Source organism: Sceloporus undulatus, chromosome 4 (genome assembly GCF_019175285.1).
Source record: "Sceloporus undulatus isolate JIND9_A2432 ecotype Alabama chromosome 4, SceUnd_v1.1, whole genome shotgun sequence".
Lineage (NCBI taxonomy): Eukaryota > Metazoa > Chordata > Lepidosauria > Squamata > Phrynosomatidae > Sceloporus > Sceloporus undulatus.
The window spans coordinates 203,185,947-203,207,715 of record NC_056525.1 but is presented as its reverse complement, the minus strand read 5'-3'; the positions used below and the strand labels follow the sequence as shown (position 1 = coordinate 203,207,715).

Below are 21,769 nucleotides of genomic sequence, written 5' to 3'. Positions count from 1 at the left end.
ACAAACTTCCTCCTTAATTTTCTTATGCTTTGCTTCACCAAATGTCTCACTACCAAGAAGTACTGAACTTCATGGCCCAAAATAAATTATGTCATTTTTATTGGTCTTTCCATTGACCACAACCCCCCGCCCCCAGAAAAAAAGGTTTGAAAGACACAAATGGGAATGAGGAACAAAAATAGCCCGCATCAAAATGCATCAAAGCAACTGACATCACTGTGATGTCTAATCACCTAAGCACTTGACTGACAGCTTAGAAAAGGAAAAACTGGTTCCAGACAGGCAATGGAAATGGGGAACAAAAAAGTCCGTGTCAAAATACAACAGAGAAATATAAATGGGAACGAGAACAAGGGTCAAGAAAAACTGAGTCTGTTTGCTCCCTTTTGTAATGGGAACGACGGACGTGATTTGAATACGACTTGGGAACTCGCTCCGAGTCTGACTCGCAGCAAGATTCATCGCTTTATTGCCCAGTTGGAATGGGGCCTAACACTGAAGACATTTCCTAATAGGTTGAGGCTCAAGTATAAGGTGAAGGAGCTGCCTGTGTCAGTTACTGGAAAATTATCTCATTCTTGTCACTGCTTTGTTGCCACATGGCTCTGAAAACCTCAGCTGCCCATTTAAGCTCATAAGGGCTAACAATAGGGAACACAGAGAGAAGTGCCTGGCATGTAGAACATCAGAAATGGAAGGCTTTGTCTTCTACAATTTCGTGTGCCTGGGTTACTTATTAAGCATGTACTCTAAAAGTTTTTTTAAAAATAAAGATGCTAAAGGTATATATTCATTTATTCAAACAATTCTGGCAATGAGCCGCAAAGCCTGTTAGTTACACAATACCCTTGACTTTTGGTCACCATCCGCACAAAACTGTTTATTTCTGGCCAGTTGGCAGCAACCAGGCTTTCCTTAATGTAATTTAAAAGTAATTTCAATTTTATTTGAGAATGTTCATTGGCATTACCCAGAAATAAGTTGCACTGTATCTGAGACCTGTCTTCCAGCCATGCATGAAGGAAGGCAGTGCCAAGTTGACAACCTGAAAGCAAATCAGCATCACCATTATCAGGAGGCCAGGGAGTTAGGGAACTATGTTAGGTAGCGGAGCAGATAATTATGAATGTAAAAAAGGATTTCAGAAAAGCAGTTCATGATCAGAAGATACAATATTAGGTGCCATGATGTTTAAACTTGAACCAGGAGATAGATAAGAAGATAAATTTTAAACAAAAGTGGGATGTTTGTACAATGTGCTTGAGGGATCAATTACATAGAGGAAGCACACATGAAAAGGAACAGAAATGCAGCAATAATGAGAGTAAAGAGCAGCAAATCAGGTATTATCAGCTATAAGATACATAGCCCAGTCAGCTGTTAAACACTGGAATGTCCCAAAGCAGCAGTCAACACAAACACTAAATACTCATACATGTCAGCTATCAGTTGCAGATGTCAATTTTTATTAAATATGACAATTACATATCAAATTTTATGGTGTTAAAGTTTTAAAATCCTCATAGAATATTTGAAAAGCAAAATATATAAAACAAAATTTAAGGAGAATTTGGGTAATGGGTCTCATTTGAGTCCTACAGAGAGAACCTACTTTTTGTTTTCTGTCATTCTGAACTGTAATAATCTCAGTCAAATAACACATATATACTAGAATTATGCTGAAGAAACAGTAATTGAAGAAACTGTTTCTCCGTACTAAAACCATAGTTTCACACTATGCCTTACTTTGAAAATCTGAAATGAGGAAAAAGCTAAACTGAAATCATAAGTAAAAATACTGGCATAATGGACACCCATATGGAAGAGCGATTTCACAGACTTCCATAAGAGACTGTCTGGATCTCAAAGGGTTATAATACCACCAGTGGTGGCTGGTGGGTTCCTTGGTCTTAGGACGATGCCACTGCTCTGAGTCTGAACTTTATAGGAGCTCAAGATATGGATTGCCCCTTGGATAACCCTTTTAAAGTTCAAATTAAAACCATACCAACATAGGACTCATCAGGTACCAGTGATTACTATTTCACTGCTTTTACACTAAACAATTATAGTGTTATCAATCCACTTTAACTGCCTTAGCAGCATCATATGGAATCCTGGGATTTATCATCTGTGGAAGGGTCAGGCAAGGCTGCATATTTTCACCCTATTCAAACTGTATCCAGAAAAATATCATAGGCACAGGAGGCTTAGACTCAGAGGCAAGAGGAGTGAAGATCAGCAGAAAGAACAATAACAACCTAAGACATGCAATTAACACAAAACTACTACCTGGAGCAACTACTGAAAAAGGTTAAGGAGGAAAGTGCCAAGGTAGGTTTGATGTTGAACATTAAGAATTCATCCAAGATAATGAGAAAATTGAAATAGTTGAGAGTTCACATACCTTGCATCAAATATTAACCTGAATGAAGACTGCTGTTAAGAAATAAGAAGAAAACTAGGATTGGGAAGGGCAGCTATGAAAAAACTGGACAAGATCCTAAAATGCAAAGATGTAACACTGAACACTAGAGTGAAGATAGGCCAAGCCTCTGTATTCCCCATCACCATGTACAGATGTGACAGCTGGATAGTGATGAAAGTCATCAGAAGAAAAAAATCAACTCATTTGAGAAGTGGAGCTGGAGAAGAGTGCTGAGGATACCATGGATGGCCAAGAAGACAAACAACTGTTCTAGAACAGACCAAGCCTATATTCTCCCTAGAAAGCAGAATGACTAAACTGAGATGATTGCATTTTGGCCACATCATGAGAAGGCATGAATCATTAGAAAAGACAATGATGCTTGGTAAGATAGAAGGCACGAGAAACAGAGGAAGACCACATGCCCGATGATTAGACTTGATCAGGGAGAACACAGGCCTGGGCCTGCAGACCCTAAGCAAAACAGTTGAGGACAGAGGATATTGGCGGTCCCCAGGGTTGCCATAAGTTAGGGTTGGCTTGAGGGCAGACAACAATAAGAACAAATAACAAAAGTGAATTGGAGTCAATTGAAGACTAGAAGAAGATAGAACATTAATTTATCTTCTTTTTTGATAAGATGAAAGAAAGCACTGACTGCTAAACAGTTGGGAGAGACTAATTCTAGAGTTTCCTTTGCTTTTTTAAAAATAATTTTATTTCTTACCAAAAAAAGGCAGAAATCAATAACAAATACAAACAAAAACAAGCTAAAATACAGATCCTTAAAAATGAACATCAAAAATTCAAGGTCATATGGGATGTAAAAGGGCAACATTACATAAAAACAGGGATGGATTCGGAACACAGAGATACCTTCTTTGCACCAGTTCAATCATCAAAAGGGAATCATATTACAAAGGAAGATTCACTTCTGCTCCAATGTTATTGAGATAAGATATAAGTGGGGACCATGGTTCTTCAAAAGGCAGAGGAAGATTCTACCCCCGCAACCTTCTAAATTGATCAATGAGCTTTTCCATAAACCAAAAATTCCAAAATTGAGACCACCAATCAGTCATATTGACCTTTCCAGATTTCCAAGCCCTGGCAATTTCAATCCTGGCCAATGCCAACAAAAATGCAATAATATCTTTATTGTGTAATGTCTTGTTTTCATTAATAAACACTGAAAGCAATTAAAGTTCTGGAGAAGGGACATTTTTTTGATCAGTGATTTCTGAAACTAAGTTAACTACTGAATGCCAAAATGCAAATACAGTTGGACAATCGTACCACATGTGCAGGAAGGTACCTCTATTACTACACCCTCTCCAACAGCACAAGGTAATGCGTGCAAGTTGTAATGGTGTGAGGTACCATCTATGCTCAACATTAAGAGTGGTTTCTTTCAGAGCTATAGAATTAGATTTATATGGGGGAGCATTCCAGATTTTAAGCCACTCTGCATACAAATCAAGAATGGGCAACATGGGATCTACAGTTACATAGAATCAAAGAGTTGAAATAGACCACAAGGGCCATCCAGTCCAAACCTGTGCCATGCAGGAACTCACAATCAAAGCACCATGACAGATGACTATCCAGCCTCTGTTTAAAGTTTTTCAAAGAAGGAGAGTCCACCATTTTCAGAGGGAGTGTGTTCCATTGTTGAACAAATCATAATGTCAGCATGTTCCTCCTAGCAGCTTGCATCCACTGTTCCGTGTCCTATTCTCTGGAGCAGCAGAAAACAAGCTTTCTCCATCCTCAATAAGACATCCCTTCAAATAGTTAAACATGGCTATTATATCACCTCTTAACCTTCTCTTCTCCAATATGTTCCCACTTATTTTTGCAGTCTCCAGAGGACCTGGATTCTCCCATCCTCCACCCTAAGCACAAAATTGTGGTGTCAGAAGTACTTTAAGGCCACTTTTTTTTGCTTATTTTAAAGAAGAATTTTGTCATTGGACGTATCCAAACAGTACAATGCCCCTTGACAATAATATACAACTGCTTTCCCTGCATCTTATTTCAAGCAAAACATATAGGCTTTAAAACTAGAAGTGGGATACTTCCACCACCAAATTAGGCAGCTGTTGTAGGTGAGGGGACTCTGAAAGAGTGGAAGAGAGGACTGGCTTCTGGACTCATCAAAGCTGCCTACCTAATATAAACCTAGGAAGCTGCCAGGTACCAAGATCAGGCTATTGGCCCATCTAACTCAGTGCTTACACTGTCTGGCAGGAGCTCTCCATAGTTTTGGGCAGGATTCCTTCTCAGTCCTATCTAGAGATGATAGGACTGAACCTGATTGTTTGTATGCAAAGCATATGGATTTATGATAAGATAACACTTCCTCCCTAGATTTGGTTTGGTTTCCCCCCATATGTATGTAATAAACTAATGCACATTTTTCTTCATACAGGTTCATGTAGGTATACTGATCGGGCACTAAAATCTCTTAAGTGGAAGGGAAATAGCTGTTAATGCTGTTCTAGAAATGTTTGTACAAATACAAGAATAGTTCTTGAACTTGCAGAAGAGTTCTCCTAATGTTGTAAAAGTCTGGCTCTATAATATAATTTGTAATATTCTAGTAGAGAAAGGTTATTGAAAGGGCTTTACTGAATTAGTCTTATGTCCCAGCCCTTTCTATCTCTGATGATATTCCACCTACCTTCTTCAGCCAATTTGCAGTGATTTCCAGCAGGGCTGGCCCAAGTCATTTTACTCTCTGAGACAAAGAACAATGTTCCTCTATTCCATGAACAAAAGCCAACACTAGTAACTGGATAGTCCATCACACACAAAATAGCAGGCTAGTCAAGAAGTGTAAGCAGGCCATGTGACACACACATGTGAAAAGAAAGAGGCAGAGTTGTGTCTGCCAAGGAAGCCAAATGACTAGGGGTGGGATACTCAGGGAGTCATCTGAGAAAGTTGCCTCTTGCTGCCTAATGTCAAGACCATCTGCAGCTTCTAGTCAATACACTTACAATATAGTTTCCTGTATTGTTATGTATTATTTATATGTATTATGCTATTATTTCTTAGATTGTACACCATGGGCAGGTTTACTTTATCTATTTTATTGTTTGTATGTACAGTGCTGTGTATATCTACAGCGCTATATAAATAAAGCATAATAATATTAATAATAATAATAATAATAATAATAATAATAATAATGGGCTGTTGTCACACTGCAGAATTAATGTAGTTTGACACCAGCTTAACTGTCATGGCTCCATCCTATGTAATCTTGGGATTTGCAGTTTGTTGTGGCACCAGAGCTCTCTGGCAGAGAAGGCTAAATATCTCACAAAACTACAAATCCCAGAATTTCATACCACTGAGCCATGGCAGTTAAAGCGGTGTCAAACTGCATTAATTCTGCAGTCTAGATGCAGCCATGGTGAGGCATATCACACTCCCATGCAAGGTAGCAGCCCTTCCACATGTAACCAATGAAATCCAAGAGTGAAAGGCTACTTTTACATCCAACTCACAGAAAAGAGTAGTTTCAACTCAAATTCAGCAATATGAATTGTGAAATGCCAGTTCCAACTGCTACTTTTCATATTCCCTCCACAAACATACATACACCCACACCCACATTGAAAGATCAACCGAGTTCTTGTAAGCAAGAAAAAATATTGCTTTCAACAGCAAGGTCACATTTGTTATAGAACTCTTTGCAGAAGAGATAAGAATTGTAGTCAATGCATGATTAAAAGAAAATGGTCATGTCTGGAGAGATTTTTTATCCGTACCTTTATTTTTATAATACATACAGATGATGGTCTGTTCAGATGGAGGCCTCTATCATCACCTCTGCACTAGATCAAAAGCATGATTCTTTTTTTCACCTGCATGGTGCTTCCTTATGCTTCTTCCCCATTTTTCTTAGAGTGCATAAAAGGCAGTATCTGAAACAAGAACTCTTTTCCGCCCTGGATAATGAGTCTGCTTTGTCCCTGTTTAACATGTTCAGTATAAACAAAAGACAATGTGGGAATACCTTTAAGGTATCAAAAGAAATTTAAAATTCTCTGGAAAAAGACTCACTGGTGCAAAACACTTACATTTCCTCCCCCTTAATTATTAAAGCATCTTTCACAAAACCTTTTATTTTCTGTAGAAAATTAGTTGGACTGTGCTTTCATATATAGCAGGACTGCAAACCTATGTAGTTTTCTAAGGAATGGAGCTAAACTACAGCTGTCCCTCCATTTTAGTAGGGGATCCATTCTGGGGGAAAAAAAACCCCTCTCCAATGGAAATTCACACATATTCAAACCTGATTGGCTTGAATGGGTGCACACATCATTTTAACCATGCCCACTTGCTGGTCCATGAAGGACCAAGACTGCGGACTCGAAGTCTGAAAATGGAGGGAGGACTGTATTTCTAAGTAGGTCTTCATAGCGTTAATACTATAAAAGTTGTATCAGATTATCCAAGAACTAGGTTACCAAATAAGGTAAGATTACTGCATCCCTAATTTCTCTAGAAAATTAGCCTGTTTGAATCTGTAGCTTTTTAATGCTACATGCTTTTAAAGACTGGATTTTAGTTCCAGCTGAATAACTGAAGTTGCAGGTAACAGAAACTTCATTCAGCTAAAACAGCTTCATTCCAGGCTTTACTGCTCAGACTGAGACTTAAAGCAACAACATATATCAACACTGCCATTTCAAAACTGCTAATGGATCTCTGAGAAATTCATCAGTTATTCATGTGGCTCTCAGTCACGTCTTCCTCCCCTTTACATTTTTTGAACTAACGTAGAACAACTTTACACTGTGGGATGCCTTTGGGGCTAGTTTTTAAGGCTTTTGTTTAAAGCAGATCTCTTCATACTCCAAACAATATGTAGCTGGTAAATAGGATAAATGCATTCAATCTGAAATGCAAAACAATATTTTGTAGATAAATTCCTCCCAAAACCAAATTATAGTATACTGTTTGTAACTGTGTGTGACATAACTACAGTATACATTATGAATAATTCACACATCAGAAAAGAATGGTTTGTTTTCTTATCTGACAGTCCCACTCCCACATTGCCAAAAAGAAAGTGGTCAAAACCAGACACAAGTCTGAATAAAATGTATGTATGTGAAAATGTACGTGGATAGATGAAAATTCAGAAATAACTGATACAATTTAAATATCAATATAATCCATCTAACTGTAGAGGAGAAGACTGTGATCAGGGGCCCATTCACACTACAGTGGACCCTTGGTATCTGCTGGGGTTTGGTTCCAAGACCTCCCGTGGATACCAAAATCTGTGGATGATCAAGTCTCATTAAACATAATGGAATAGCAAAATGGTGTGCCTTGTATAAAAGGGCAAAATCAAGGTTTGCCTATAGGAATCTGTATATTTTTAAAGTATTTTCAAGCTGTGGATGCTTGAATCCTTGGATAAAAAAATCTGTGGATAAGGAGGGCTAACTGTATATACTTATAGTGCTATTATCCATTTTTGATTGGCATGTTTCCTTCCTAAGGGATCTGCAATTGAGGGAGCGGCATTTAGCATTCTCAATCAGAACACTCCAGTAGCTCAACAGACTTCTGCCCCAGGATGGCCCAGGATGGAACCATGGCAGTAAAGTGAAGGACTTTAACTGCAGTGTGAATGGACCCCAGTGAGCTGTCTGTCCAGGTGGCACCTGATGAAGGGCACTTTTTAAGTCACTGATTTTCCTTTATCATTCATTTTGACAGTTCTTCTAACAGCGGAAAGAATCAAATAGAGAAGTGAGTCTCAACCAGGGGTATGTGTATGAAGGGTGAAATGCAGAAGTAATCTAGGGTTGTGTCCATATGGAGGAAAATAAAACCTTTCCACCCGATCCCTGTACTGGCCTGTTTAGTTTATGCACGAGACCAAAATGGGCAAAACATACATCCAGTCCATGTTCTAATCTAGGGCAATTCTCTAGAATAAATAGAGTCCCCATTTTTTTATGAAGGACAAAATCTCCAAAGAATCCCCTGTGTATGTTGACTGTGTGCTGGTATGGAGATGGGGAAGGAGCATAAGTGGACGGGCAAGCTGTTACCTCTTCCTAGCCAAAACATCCAACTAACTACCACAGCACTTTCACTTTCAAGTTTGTGCAATTCCTCCATTGCCATTCCTTTTATAGATATGCACATTGTCACACAAATGCACATAAGGACAACAACAACACCAGTACAACATATTGATACACAAAAGGATAGCCATTGGCCACACGAGCCATGAGAAAAGAGGCAGGGGGTATCCTGGGGAGTGTGCGGATAGTGCTGACAATAACAGTCTATTGTGGGTGCTGGTTGTGCAAACAGTGTGTCTTCCCTGGAGTTCTGAAAGCTCTGGCAAGTCTTCCAGTTAATAAATACTGACCCTATCTTCCACAAATTATCTACCGTACATATTATTATCTATTGTTACCACTTGCTATCATCATGGACATATGTAGTGACAAAATTGTGTAGTACTAGAAAAAGTATTATATTCTCACAATACTTCTTTTGTCTAGATCTTTGACAACATAGTAGTAACTGTAAATTTATGTGGAAACATTAATTTGGAATGGACATAAGAATGCTGTTAGCCCAGAATTAACAGCACATGATTAAAAAAAAAAAAAGCAAGGACAGCTGTATTATTTTAGCTTAGAGGGAAAAACCCAAAATGAACAGTTGGGAAATACCTTAGCAGTACCAAGTAAACTACTACAAAAGGATGGGAAGTCATCAGGCAGCCTGCATCAGTCTAGTTCTCAGCATAATAGTTAAAGAAGGGTATCAAAAAATTCTCTGGAACCCAACTCTCGTCAGAAATAGTTGAAAGAGCCGACCATGGGGCAAAACAGATCGTCCCAAAGGAGAACCTCCGTGCCACCCCTTTCAGTGCCAGATCAGGGCCATGACAACCACACGCCATACCACCAATCCACTTTGCTGGCTCTAAAAGAAATGGTAAAATGTTGCTACTTTTTAGAGCTGGCAAAAAGGTACCCTTGCTGTTGTGGCGGCACTTTTCGGTGCTCCTTTTGATGTGTGTCGTATAAACACAGTGCATTTTGCCATTTCTTTTAGAGCCGTCAAAGTGCTGGAATGGGGCTATGCCTTGCAGTTGAGCAGATGGCATGATGCTGTATGGGGGCTGCATCAGGGCATGTGTCATCCAAATGCCACACAGCCCCACCCCATGTTGGCACTTCAAGCCAGTCTATACAGCCCATATGTTTCACTTGGAGAGGAAAGCAAAATATATTAATCATTTTCATATATTTGCAGATCTGTCACATGGAAGATAATGTGAGCTGGATTTTTTGTTCTCCATGGGGTTGAACCAATGAATTCAAGTTACAAAAAAGGAGAACTAAATACTAGGAAGAACTTCCTGAATGTTCTGAGGCAGCAAGTTTTAAAATAGGGGTTGCGAAAGTGCAGCTCACAAGTCACATGTGGCTTTTTTTCCCAAACAAGTGACTCAAAGTAAACTTCCAGGTCACTTTCTGTTGTTAAAAAAAGTCTTTTCCTGGGCCTTAAACAGTCCAGAAGGCCCTTCAAAAACATAGAGCAATTGTTCCAATGCCCCATGGAGACCATTTGTGGGCAAAATGTGATTTTTTTTCGAGGGAGTTCAGAAGGGTATACAGTTCTCTGAGTTCTCCTAGAGTAGCAACGAAGCCCCCAAACTCCTAGTAGTTGCCCAGTATAGGTTCTTCTGCAACAGCAGGGTTTGGACTGGTTGACACTTCAGGAAACTTCCAACTCTATTATTTTATGAGCCAGTCCAAAAAGGTAGGTATGGAAAAAGACGTACACCCAAACAGGCTAGTTATTGTGAGACTTACAATAAAACTTAGCCCCAAGATGCAGACAACACTGTACTAGATTGCAGCTAGCAATGCAAACTGTAGCAAAGTAGGAATGACCAATCTTCATTTTTGAAGACCAGCCACAACTCAGGTTCCTGTGTTGGCATACAGTAGAAGTAGAGAGAAACACAGTAGTAATTTAGTGGATGAAGCTAGACATTTCATTTTAAGTGAACAGGGTAAAAACAACAACTGAAGTCAAATTCTGAATGCTTCATAGGGCACTGCAGTGTTTCCTCTTCATACAGTAGAAAATCTTCACGTTCTGGTTTCAATTCATGTTCCTCATTTTAGCAGCTGCTGTTGCTAAAGTTTGCTAATTAAATGACTGCTAATTAAATTATTTATTCTCTTTGATGAACCAGTATTTAAAATCACAAAATGTCATTCTTTGTCCTCATGTAAAATAATGAGTGCTTGGTAGATGCTTTGAAAACAGTGGGGCAGAAATCATTAATAAAATTAAGGAGACATCATGGAGGTTTATGATGTATTGGCTAAGAGGAAAAGATCCATGGGATTAGTATTTACATTACAGTGTTTTTCAAAGGGTAACATCTCTAGAGTAATACTCCCAAAGAAGATGTATTTATTAGAAAATCTGAATGTCCAGTAGTGGTCATGGTGTGATAAACATTTTTTTTTTATCTTGCAGGTTTTAAAAATGGGTATCTTTCTTAATTTATTTGAGCATTAATATTAGGAGACTTTTAAAAATAAAATGTGAATGTGGGATTATTAGAGATATTTTATCTTGCATTTCATAGTATTATGCTGCTATTTAGTTTGTTTCTACCTCTGCTATCTCTTTACTGAGGTGCAGACTCTGTCCTGCATTAACGTCATCATTGTTGTTGTTTTTGTTGTTGTTGCTGTTGGGTGCCTTTGTTTCTGACTTATGGGGACCCTAAGGCAACCCTATCACAGGGTTTTCTGGGACTAAGAGTGTGTGACTTGCCCAGTGTCACTCGGTGGGTCACTCGGTGACTACTTCCAGCCCAACAACCAACTTAGTGTAACCAGAATTCAAAGACATATTTGTGTTAGTCTGTAGAATCAGAAGGTAGAAAGATCTTGTAGCACCTTTGAGACTAGCTGAAAGAAAGAAGTTGGTAGCATGAGCTTTCATAGACTTAAGTCTCCTTAGCTCCCAAATGTATCTGAGGAAGTAGACCTAGAATTGTGACACTGGGAGGCTGCTGGGTATCAGTTGAAAGTTATTTACACATGATGGGCATCATGACTCCAGACTGCAAGAAAACAGATTTACCTACAGCACTGCAGTATCTCACACAGCACAGAAACTGAGTTGGTCTATATGGAAGGAGGTAATCTTTCAAGCAAGGAGCTGTTTAAGGGTATATAAGTAAAAGTAATTTATTGACACTGGTTTGGTAGCTGCTGTATGTGATGCAGGGCTTTCAGCACTATGTGCATCATGCAAATCCCTACTTGCTAGCTTAGGTGCCGCATTCTACCTAATTACAGTCTCCGAACCAGTCTAAGGAAAGCCCAAGATTACCAGTGCATGAATCATTGTCATTGGTGCTTCTGGATCAGATAGGCAAGAAATGGCAAATTGTTTGCACGGTTGCTTAATTAAGTCTTTTTGGCCAGGCTGTCTTTTGGTGTATTTTTCTGTTCTGACTCCTGACTGCTGGTTTGGCCCAGGGCCCTGGCTTCTAGCACACGTATATTGCTCTCTACAGCCCAGACCTGACAAAATCTAATTAAAAACCACATTTCTACCACATACCTAAACAGATCAGTTCAAATTCCAAGAATAGTGGCATAGCATAGTCCACAAGAAAAAAAAAGTTCAATGAGGATACAAGCAAATTGCTTGTAAAATTATTTTCAGAAAGAAGCAACAAATTGCTGATGCAACCAAACCTCAGAAATTATCACAGTACATTAGTTTAAGAATATAAAAGTAGCTTCCTACAAAATTGTCTCACTTTCCTATTCTGTGTATGGAATAAGGTGAACCATTGGTATTTGTTACACTAATGACATTTTTGCAACATTATTAAAATGCTTGCTACATTGCTTAAGCTTTAGAAAAATAAATTATGTTCTAACTACATAATTTAAATTACTCATTTAAGATTAAGCTCCAAGCAAAACAATGTGGGGAGTGGGTGCAAAGATGAGACACAGGCTTGCATATCTCATCATATTTGTCTCTAGTCATGTCAATATGTTTATGTTATATACCTCACATAGTCTTGACAATAACAATTTTAGAAAATAATTTGTTTATGAATTTCCTTATACAGTCGGCCCTTCTTATACACAGATTTTTTATACATGGATTCAAGCATCCACGGTTTGAAAATGTTAAAAAAAGAGTTATAAATTTCAAATATCAAACCTTGATTTTCCATTTTTTTATAAGGGACACCATTTTGCTATGCCATTACAGTATATTTAATGGGACTTGAGCATCCACTGATTTTGTTATCAGTGGGGGATCTTGGAACCAAACTCCAGCGTATAACAAGGGTCCACTGTATTTACAAGTTTACTTAATTGTAAAGATCTGTTTTAAGCACTCCCAAGAGAAACATGACAAAATTGAAGAAAATAACATTTACATGCATTCATAGTTAAATGCATTAATTTATCTGTTATAACAGAAACAAAGACATGCCTCCTACACAAGAAGATAAAGCTATGAAGAAGCCCTGTCAAATCCAACATCCTGTTGACACAGTTGCCAGATGTGATTCCACTATGGACTTGTTGTAAAGATAATACAGTAAGATACTGGCAGATCTATTTTCAGATTTTTTTCTAATTCTATCCAATACCATTTCTGCCTGTATATGGCCCAATGTGCATCACTTTATACTTGCTCACCGAATCTCATGTACTAACTCCTAAACTGGCTTTTCTCCCAGTTTGGAGTGATGGTTTTGGAGTACATAATCATCTCCCCCCCCTCACTGCTCTAAATGATTTAGTGTCATCAGTAAACTTGGCCACCTCACTATTGATCCCTACATCCAGAACAGTTATGTGCATTAAAAAAAAACCTGGTACCAACACCCCTGTGAGACCCCATAGTTCACACCCCTCCACTGTAAGAACCACCATTTATTCCTACTTTCTGCTTCTTGCTTTTTTCCCCATTTTCCTTTACCCCTAAAAGGAATTCTTCTCACAACTTCTGATTACACAGTCTGCTTTGGATACTTAATCACATTTCAACCTTGAGTGGTTAGGTATGCTGCCTTAATTTAGAATACTAAACCTCTTGGCATACTTGTCTGCAATCAGTATTTTCATATATAAGATGACTAGATAATAATACCAAAGACAGCAAAATGGGCACAGGAGCAACTTCTCTTTGATGAAAGGCTGCAGTTCTTTGCGCTATTTAGCTAGGTGGAGGGGAATGCATAAGAGGATGCATGAAAGAGGTGTTAAATTAAGTGTGATGAAGAAAAAGTGAATAGGGGGGAATTTTCTGTGTCTAGAAGGTAGAGACATCCACAGAATCTGAATGATGGAGTTTGCATGGAGTGTGCCTCTTGTTTTGATAGGACATCCATTTTCCTTGTGACCAGAACTATGCATGAAAATAAAACACTGACTGATTTTTGGAAAACTCTTCCAACATCATCTATGAATGACCTGTATTGTCCTAAAAAATTATATTCTGCTAGAGAAGAAACAAATCCTTTGGCTCCCCGTCATGTATAAAAAGCCTGTTTTTGACCAGCTTTGTTCAATGTGTCTTTGAATAGTAAAAATGCATGTATGCAAAACTGCACCTGTGAGAAACAAGACTGTCTGATAAGAGGGGAATTACATATTTATTCAGGCAAGTATCAGAAGCTCTCTGTATGATTCCTGTGCAATTAAGTCAATAGTCTATATTCCAAGGACTTCTAAAATGTATTTAAGTAAGGGGTTAATTTAGGTAGTAAGTTTGTTCAGATCAGAGACTCTAAAGGGCCAAAGAGACTAATGCACAGTCTACTCAAACCTCTGATCATATTAATGGACATATATTAATGATAAATCAAAGCTAATTACTTTTACACGATGCTTAGGAACTTTCCCTGGCAAATAACCTATTTCTGGGTAATTGAAAAAGCTCATTGGGTCTTTTTGCTCATTCTTGTTTCTGTGATTTCACTTCCATATTGACATAATTATTCATACTAATTTGCTTAATAAGGCACTATGAGCAGCCATGTTGTACACAGAAAATGGTTACACATTCTAAATGGGCTCAACTCGTAATATTTTCCTTATCATTACAGTTTATATGATCCTTTTAATCCTCCTTTCTTTTTGCAAATGGCCCAGGTTTTTAAAATACAGTGGTCCCTTGGCTTATACAGGGGATCCGTTCTGGACCCCCCCTCATAAGCCAAAAAACATGTAAGCTGAAGTCCCATTCAATTGAATGGGGTTTTTGTTGGGGCATAGAGAGACGCACTGTGTCCACTACGACCACGTGCAGAGTTGATCCACACAGGCAGAATGCCACGGGAAGGCTCCTGGAGAGACGTCCGCAAAGGCTTCAGCAGAGAAGGAAAAATTCCTCCCACACAGGCTCACCAGCCTTGAGCTCCCAGCTTTCACAAATAAACACTGCTGGACAGCAAGGCTCTCACTCAAAGAAGAGGGCTTTAATTCACTTGTTCCAAGCTATTTACAGTATCGCACAGAGTACCAGATAGCCATCTGGATACTCACAGCTCTATCTACAAATAGACAAAGTGCTTCGCCAGTCACCTACTACAACAACCCAACACCAGAGATAATCACCATCTCCCTTTTATTGGTTGTCTTGTGTGAAGTCATGTGGTGTCTTGCCACCAATGAAACCTTGCTGGTTTCATCCCCAGGGCAGGTTGCATCATACCATTTCCCATGATGCACCCCTTGACTGACTTCACCTACTGTGCATGTTGCATCAGATGTCCCATGATGCACAGCTCCCAAATGTTGACTCATGCACACCTGCCACTTGAACTGTGGTTACCTCTATTCCAGTTCCATCTAGTGGTCACATCCATGTCATTTCCAGGCCAAGTGTGCCACACTGTCCTGACAGCTTATGCTTGTGGTGTGGGAGAGTGTGTGCGCCATGGGCGCACATGCCATTCATTCTCCCATTATACAGCTTCCGCTTAAGTAGGAAGCCACATATGAAATGCCTGCCTATGGTGCGGGTGCACTGTAAACCGGGAGAGGGATAAGAGGAATACTAGAAAAAATATTGATTGAACAGTATCTGAATGAACTCTTCAATACACTCACAGTAAGAATGCAGTTTAGTGTTATAAATTTTCTTGGTTGTTCCAACTGGAGTAGATCTACTGAGCCAATGGTATTTACATAGGTGTTGATTAAATACTGAAGAGCTGATCCAATGGATCTAATCAGAAATTCTAATAGGATTCTTGCCTCTGTGTAACTAAACATTTTACTTCCCATGGTTGAGATTTGTAGTCATGAATAACAATAGCATCTCTCATCCATACAAAATATGTAAAATCTCAGTTGATGACTCACATCAGGTCTCACTTGATGATCAGGTCTATCACTTACTTTTCTATAATACCTCTAAGAGCTCATAATTTTCTTCAAACTTGATTTTGATACTACTCTCACCCACATATCAGGCTTTACCAGCTACGTTGAGAGATGTAGAGAGATCTTGCAGCACCTTTGAGAATAAATGAAAGAAAGAAGTTGGCAGCATGAGCTTTGGTAGATTAAAGTCTACTTCCTCAGATGCACATATATCTGAAGAAGTAGACCTTAGTCTATGAAAGTTCATGCTGCCAACGTCTTTCTTTCAGTTAGTCTCAAAGGTGCTACAAGATCTCTCTGCATCTCTGATTCTACAGACTAACATGACTGTATCTTTGAATTCAGCTACATTAAGTTACATCTTCCTCAGGAGGTTTTCCTACAGCTGATGAAAGATTCTTCTTTTCCATTCCTAATTAAAGGTTTATTCTTAGAACAGCTGTCTACAGTCTCTAATGAAATTAATGCCAATGTGTCAAAATGTGATGCATATATGTAAGAAATACTGGTATATGCACTTTGGTAGATGCATGATAAAATATCAGTTTGCATGAATGAATAAGGATTTGAGAATTTGTGTAGCTGTACATGCACATTTCACACTCAGACAATCATGAATAAGTTCTCCAGTGTCGTCTACTGATTAATTTACATTTATCCTCTAGGCAAAATAAGTTTTCCTGAAAACATCAAAATGCAGACTAGGAAACATGTGCATAGGAGCCAAAAGACAACTTGGCACTGAGAAATAAAATAAAAACAAGAGAAATATTTCTCTTGCTCCCAAATATTGGTCATATAACCAGGGGGGATAAAAACCACCCAAGTACATAATGTTTCCTTTTTGTATAACCAACTTGAAAATATGTTGTCATGAAAAGAAAGCAACAAGAAGATACACAAAATTAAACATTGTTGAATTCTGTTGAAATGTTGGCATAATCTTTTAGAATACAGCATTTTCAGTACCAAAATTATGAATGCAAAATACCTTTTTTATACATTTCACCTGTGACATTTTGCCTTGAATTAATATATGTATGTATGTATGTACGTTGTTGGGTAAAGACTAAAAGGAAATCAACAAAAAGATGTATGTACTGTATGCATGTATATACTGTACAAGAAGGCAACATAGGAATTGTTTAATCTAGATTTAAATCAACAGGTAGGTACTTACAGAAAGTAGTATTTGGATAGCACTGTGAATGACCTCTAGGTACTGGAAGTCAATGATGCAGCCTGTCACAGAGACATAGGAAAAATCATCTAAGATCCCAGGAGCTGAAGGACGCACTACTTTTCGTATGCAGCCTGGTCCATGCTCTCGCCACCAGGATCGATGCATTGAGATGTTAAAGGTCATGAGATCAGTTTCCTAGCAAATAAAGAGAGAGAAAAGATGACATGTTTTTGTTACAATCCAGCTGCTATTTAACTAGCATACGTTAGTGTAAGAAAGTTCTATTAAAAAGTTATTCCACTTGATATAACACACTACAGTGTTAAAGGACAAGACTTCCCTGTAAAGCAAGGCAAGACTTCCTTTTTTGGTACTGGCATCCAAGATAACATAAGCCTAATTGCTATTTTATCCCCTTCCTCAAGCTTGTAAACAAAACAATCACTAAAATGAGCCATGATCTGAACATCTTCCTCTGTTTTCGGATTTCTAAATTTTATAATTCTATTTTATAATTCCATTAAAATGGGTATTTTTCCCAAAATGAGAAAAAATCCCACTACTTTTGTTTCATTTTAATGACCATAATGGCCCAGTGCAGACTAATGTTGTGCTCTCTCATAAGAAATTGAGATTGTTACAGAAATTCACAACATTCCTTACTCTTTCCAGCACTAAACATTACATAGCGTTATATCTGCACCATACTTAACACCAGCCATGGTTTGTGTTAAGAAGGGTTTACAAATCAATTTCAGTCTCCCATTTCATGCAGTAATGAAAAGATAATTATGGTTAGCATTAACCTCAGTGCAGATGGAACATTGTACCATGTTATGCTGAAATGCTGAAAAATGAAGGCAGGGTGGGAAATACATTTTCATTGACAATTTTCTAGTGGAATAGCCTTTGGGTTATTTCCTTACAAGTTGTTTTTAGTTTTTTTTTATTTATTAGGTTTATTTATTTTTAATAAGAGGAAACATTTAATCAGGAGTGAAGCTACCCTTTAGAACAGAGACCTACAAACTTCCCCTTTTACTTTTGTTTCCTCAAACACTTTTTCTTTAACATCTGGTAGGCATCCTCATATTTTCCAAAGTGTCACCACTTTGCTCCTCATCCCTTCATGGTTGTTTCACTTCTCTCCTTCTTTGCCACCTGTTCTATGGATGTAATGTTTTACATATCTATGCACTCTCACCTTACTTTCTCACCTTCACCTTATGAGATGACATTCCACACATTCGGTAGAGTGTCCCATCCCATGTGTCAAAGATGTTATCTAAATGCTATAATGCAACGATGATGACAATGACAGTGATCAGATGGAACAAAGCCCATCAAAGAGAAAGAACCCTTCAGTAGCAAAGTGTTCAGCTCAGTTGGGTTCATTAGAATGATAGATTGACTCATTAGAGCCTCATCACTTAATAGGGCACTATAGTGCCATCAGCAATGCAGAACACCTCTCTTCTCTCATTGTGTCATTAGCACTGAGAAGTTGGAGATCAAACTGCTCTTAAAACTCCAATTGTTTACTGAGTATCCACACAACCATATACAAATAGCAACACAGAAATGAAGAATTCACCATCACTGCATGATCCATGATTATGGAATCACCCTTCTAGAGAAGGGATGTAAAATTTCATTCATTTACTTTAAAAAAAGAATGGTTATAAATTGAGCCACAATGTCCTGAACTGAATGAAACACCTGAACTCCAAGGAATGCCTTGTAATTATTAGTTTATGAAAAGCACGTGGGGGGGGGGAACCCAATGAAATGCTGTTCTCTGCACACAACAATCATGTGCAAATTTTGCATACAGTAAGTCCTGAACAGTGAAGATTCTCACTAGTCCAGGATTCATTTCATTGGGGGTCTCTCAACATTAAAAAAAACAACACTCTTTTTAAAAAACAAAAACAAAACAAAAACTATTTTTGAATTTTCTTTGCATCCCTACTAATAAAGTACATGCTTCCTACACCTCCTTTTAAAAACATATATTCTCTGTTTATCCATTTCCATTTCTTATGAACCTTTACTTTATAATATTCCTCAGTGATATTAAATAGATTATGGTAATTATGTCAACGGCATTGTCCTACATCCATATTGGTTACAGAATATCTTGTCATAGAAAAAGTTACAGCTTTTACAATTTCAATTAAAATGTATCAGAAAGAATAATCATGGCTATTCTTCCTGATGAATGTTAATATACAAGTGGCCAGTAATACAGACTGATAAAAAAAACTCTTATGAAATGGGAAAGAAACCTAATAATTCATCAGCAATCTATTCACAACTAATGAGAAATAAATCTGAAAGTCCTCAGAGGAAATAAAAATCATATTATAGCTACATTCTTGAACACATTTAATTTGGAAGCAAGTTCTACAGCAGTCTGGAGCTTTACACTGAAATAAGTATGACTGAATTGTCAAATAGTAAAGCCCTTCCTACCAGTTTCAGATGACAGTTGCATTTTTAACTAGGTTAAAAACACACAGCACACAAAATTTTAATAATAACTACTAATGTAAACAAATGTACATATGTTTAAAGATAACTTTCTGAGTGGCTTAAAACAAAGTTGAAAAATTACTTAAGCATGCAGTGAAGAGTAATAGCCATTAAAATACTTAGAACTTAATAATGATTGTGATTACTTTATTGTACAACCATAGTATGTCAGGAGCACTGATAATGCTAATATCTATTTTACCTGAACAGTATTAATGCTAAAGAAAAAATGGTTCTCAATGTTTGGTCCTCTAGATGTTTTAAACCTCAGTCCTCAAAATCCTTGACCATCATCCATGACAACTTGGGCTTCTGAGAAGTCAAAAACATCTTGAGAGCTGAAGCTTCTCTACCATTGTAATAAACATTTGTTATAAATTATTAGGTACAGATATCATACACAACACTTCTGAATTAATATTTGATTTCCCAACTGTAAGGTTCAGTAAGGTTCCTTACAATTACATGTGCTCCCAGCAGATCTAATTACAGCCGAGCACAAGCTACCTATTAGCCAGAATAAAGGAACACACAAGCTGGTTATGGCATTCTGTGAAAAGTAGTCCAGGAAAGTAGCTTTTCCAAGTTTCAACTATATGTATGGGTTTGGGGCCAAAGAGGTATTGGTGTACAAATGGCACTTTGGTGAAGAGGTGTGTAGTCTGGAGAGGCACTAGACTTCTCTGACTCTGGTGGGATTGCATGTTCCTGTAAAGCAAGGGTCTATGCTGATGGTAGCAGTACTGCTACTCCTATGTCAGACAGGTTGGAAGGTGGGACAAAGGACAACTATGAATAGTACTGTGGTAATGACACAACTGGACTCAAGCTGAAATGTCATTCAGCTGTTGATGTGCTCAGAGGTGAAAGGAAAGTCCAAAGCTGCACATCATTATTGTTGTTGTTGTATGCCTTCCAGTCGTTTCCAACTTATGACAACCCTAAGGCAAACTGATTGTGGGGTTTTCTTAGCAATATTTGTTCAGAGGAGGTTTGCCAATGCCTTCACCTGTGGCTGAGAGAGTGTGACTGGCCTAAGGTAACTCAGTGGGTTTCCTGGCCAAGCTGGAAATCAAACCCTGGTCTCCAGGGTGACAGTCCAACTCTCAAACCACTATGCCACTTTGTTATAATATAACAATATTACAGGGACATCAAATGTAAGAATTCTGAATCAGGGGAAGCTAGACATAGTAAAAAGAACATCTAAATATTGCAATACCTGGGGTGAATGAGTTAAATTGGACAGGAATGGGACATTTTCAGACAGATAATCACACAGTGTTTTATACAAGAAATGAATATCTGAGAAGAAATAGGGTGGCAACAATAGTAAGGGGAGAGGTAACATAATATGTCAAAGGATATAATACAAAGTCTCAACGAATCATATCAAAAAGACTTTGGGGAAAACCATCCAATATAACAATAATCCAAGTTTATGCTCCAACTGCAGAAGCAGAAGAAGAGGAAATGGAAATGCTGGAGTCCAGGAGAAACTGATGCCCCACAAAACAGCACTTTGTGTTAATCGTTGTTGCTGTTGTGTGCCTTCAAGTCATTTCTGATTTATGGTTCAAATTCCTGCTCAATCTTGGAAACCCACTGGGTGACCTTGGGCAAGTCACATTCTTTTAGCCTCAGAGGAAGGGAAAGGCAAACCCTTCTGAACCACTTCTCCAAGAAAACCTTGTGATAGGTTTGCTTTAGGGTCACCATAAGTGGGAAATTATTGGCAGGCACACAACAATAAAACAATTGGTCTTACCACTATACTGATTTGTAGGTGGGAGATGGTAGTACATACATTTATGTAGTTACATACAATTATCCCCCCCCCCATGTAATTTTTGATACTTTGTCAAAATGTCTCACACAAAAATTAAATAGCCACCAGTGTTGTACTGGTGCCAGTAATCCAAGGCTGGGTCAATATAAAGCTTTTTTATTAGTAGTAATGATGATGATGAGGTGATCTGACATCTTGCTCAAGCTTTCTTGTTGACTGTAAGCATAGCTGCAGTCCTCACCAGAGCAAAATACAATGGATTTTCCTCAAAAGGATATATTTTGGTGAGTTTTCCCTACTGGTGATGCACTTTGAGGTGGCTCAGTTCTGAAAGGGCAGTTATAACCCATTAACATTATAGAACGATTGGCCTCAGTGAAGAA

The 21,769-nt window shown here is 38.2% G+C and overlaps 1 protein-coding gene across 2 annotated transcripts in view; it reads right to left on the bottom strand.

Annotated features, from left to right (window-relative positions):
* The window catches only part of NKAIN3 (sodium/potassium transporting ATPase interacting 3), a 309,732-nt gene that overhangs the window by 68,296 nt on the left and 219,667 nt on the right, over positions 1-21,769 (bottom strand). For both annotated transcript variants that reach the window (XM_042461189.1, XM_042461188.1), the window contains exon 4: positions 17,060-17,257. In XM_042461189.1, coding sequence (XP_042317123.1) covers positions 17,060-17,257 — 198 coding nt within the window. The remainder of the gene's footprint in view (positions 1-17,059; positions 17,258-21,769) is intronic.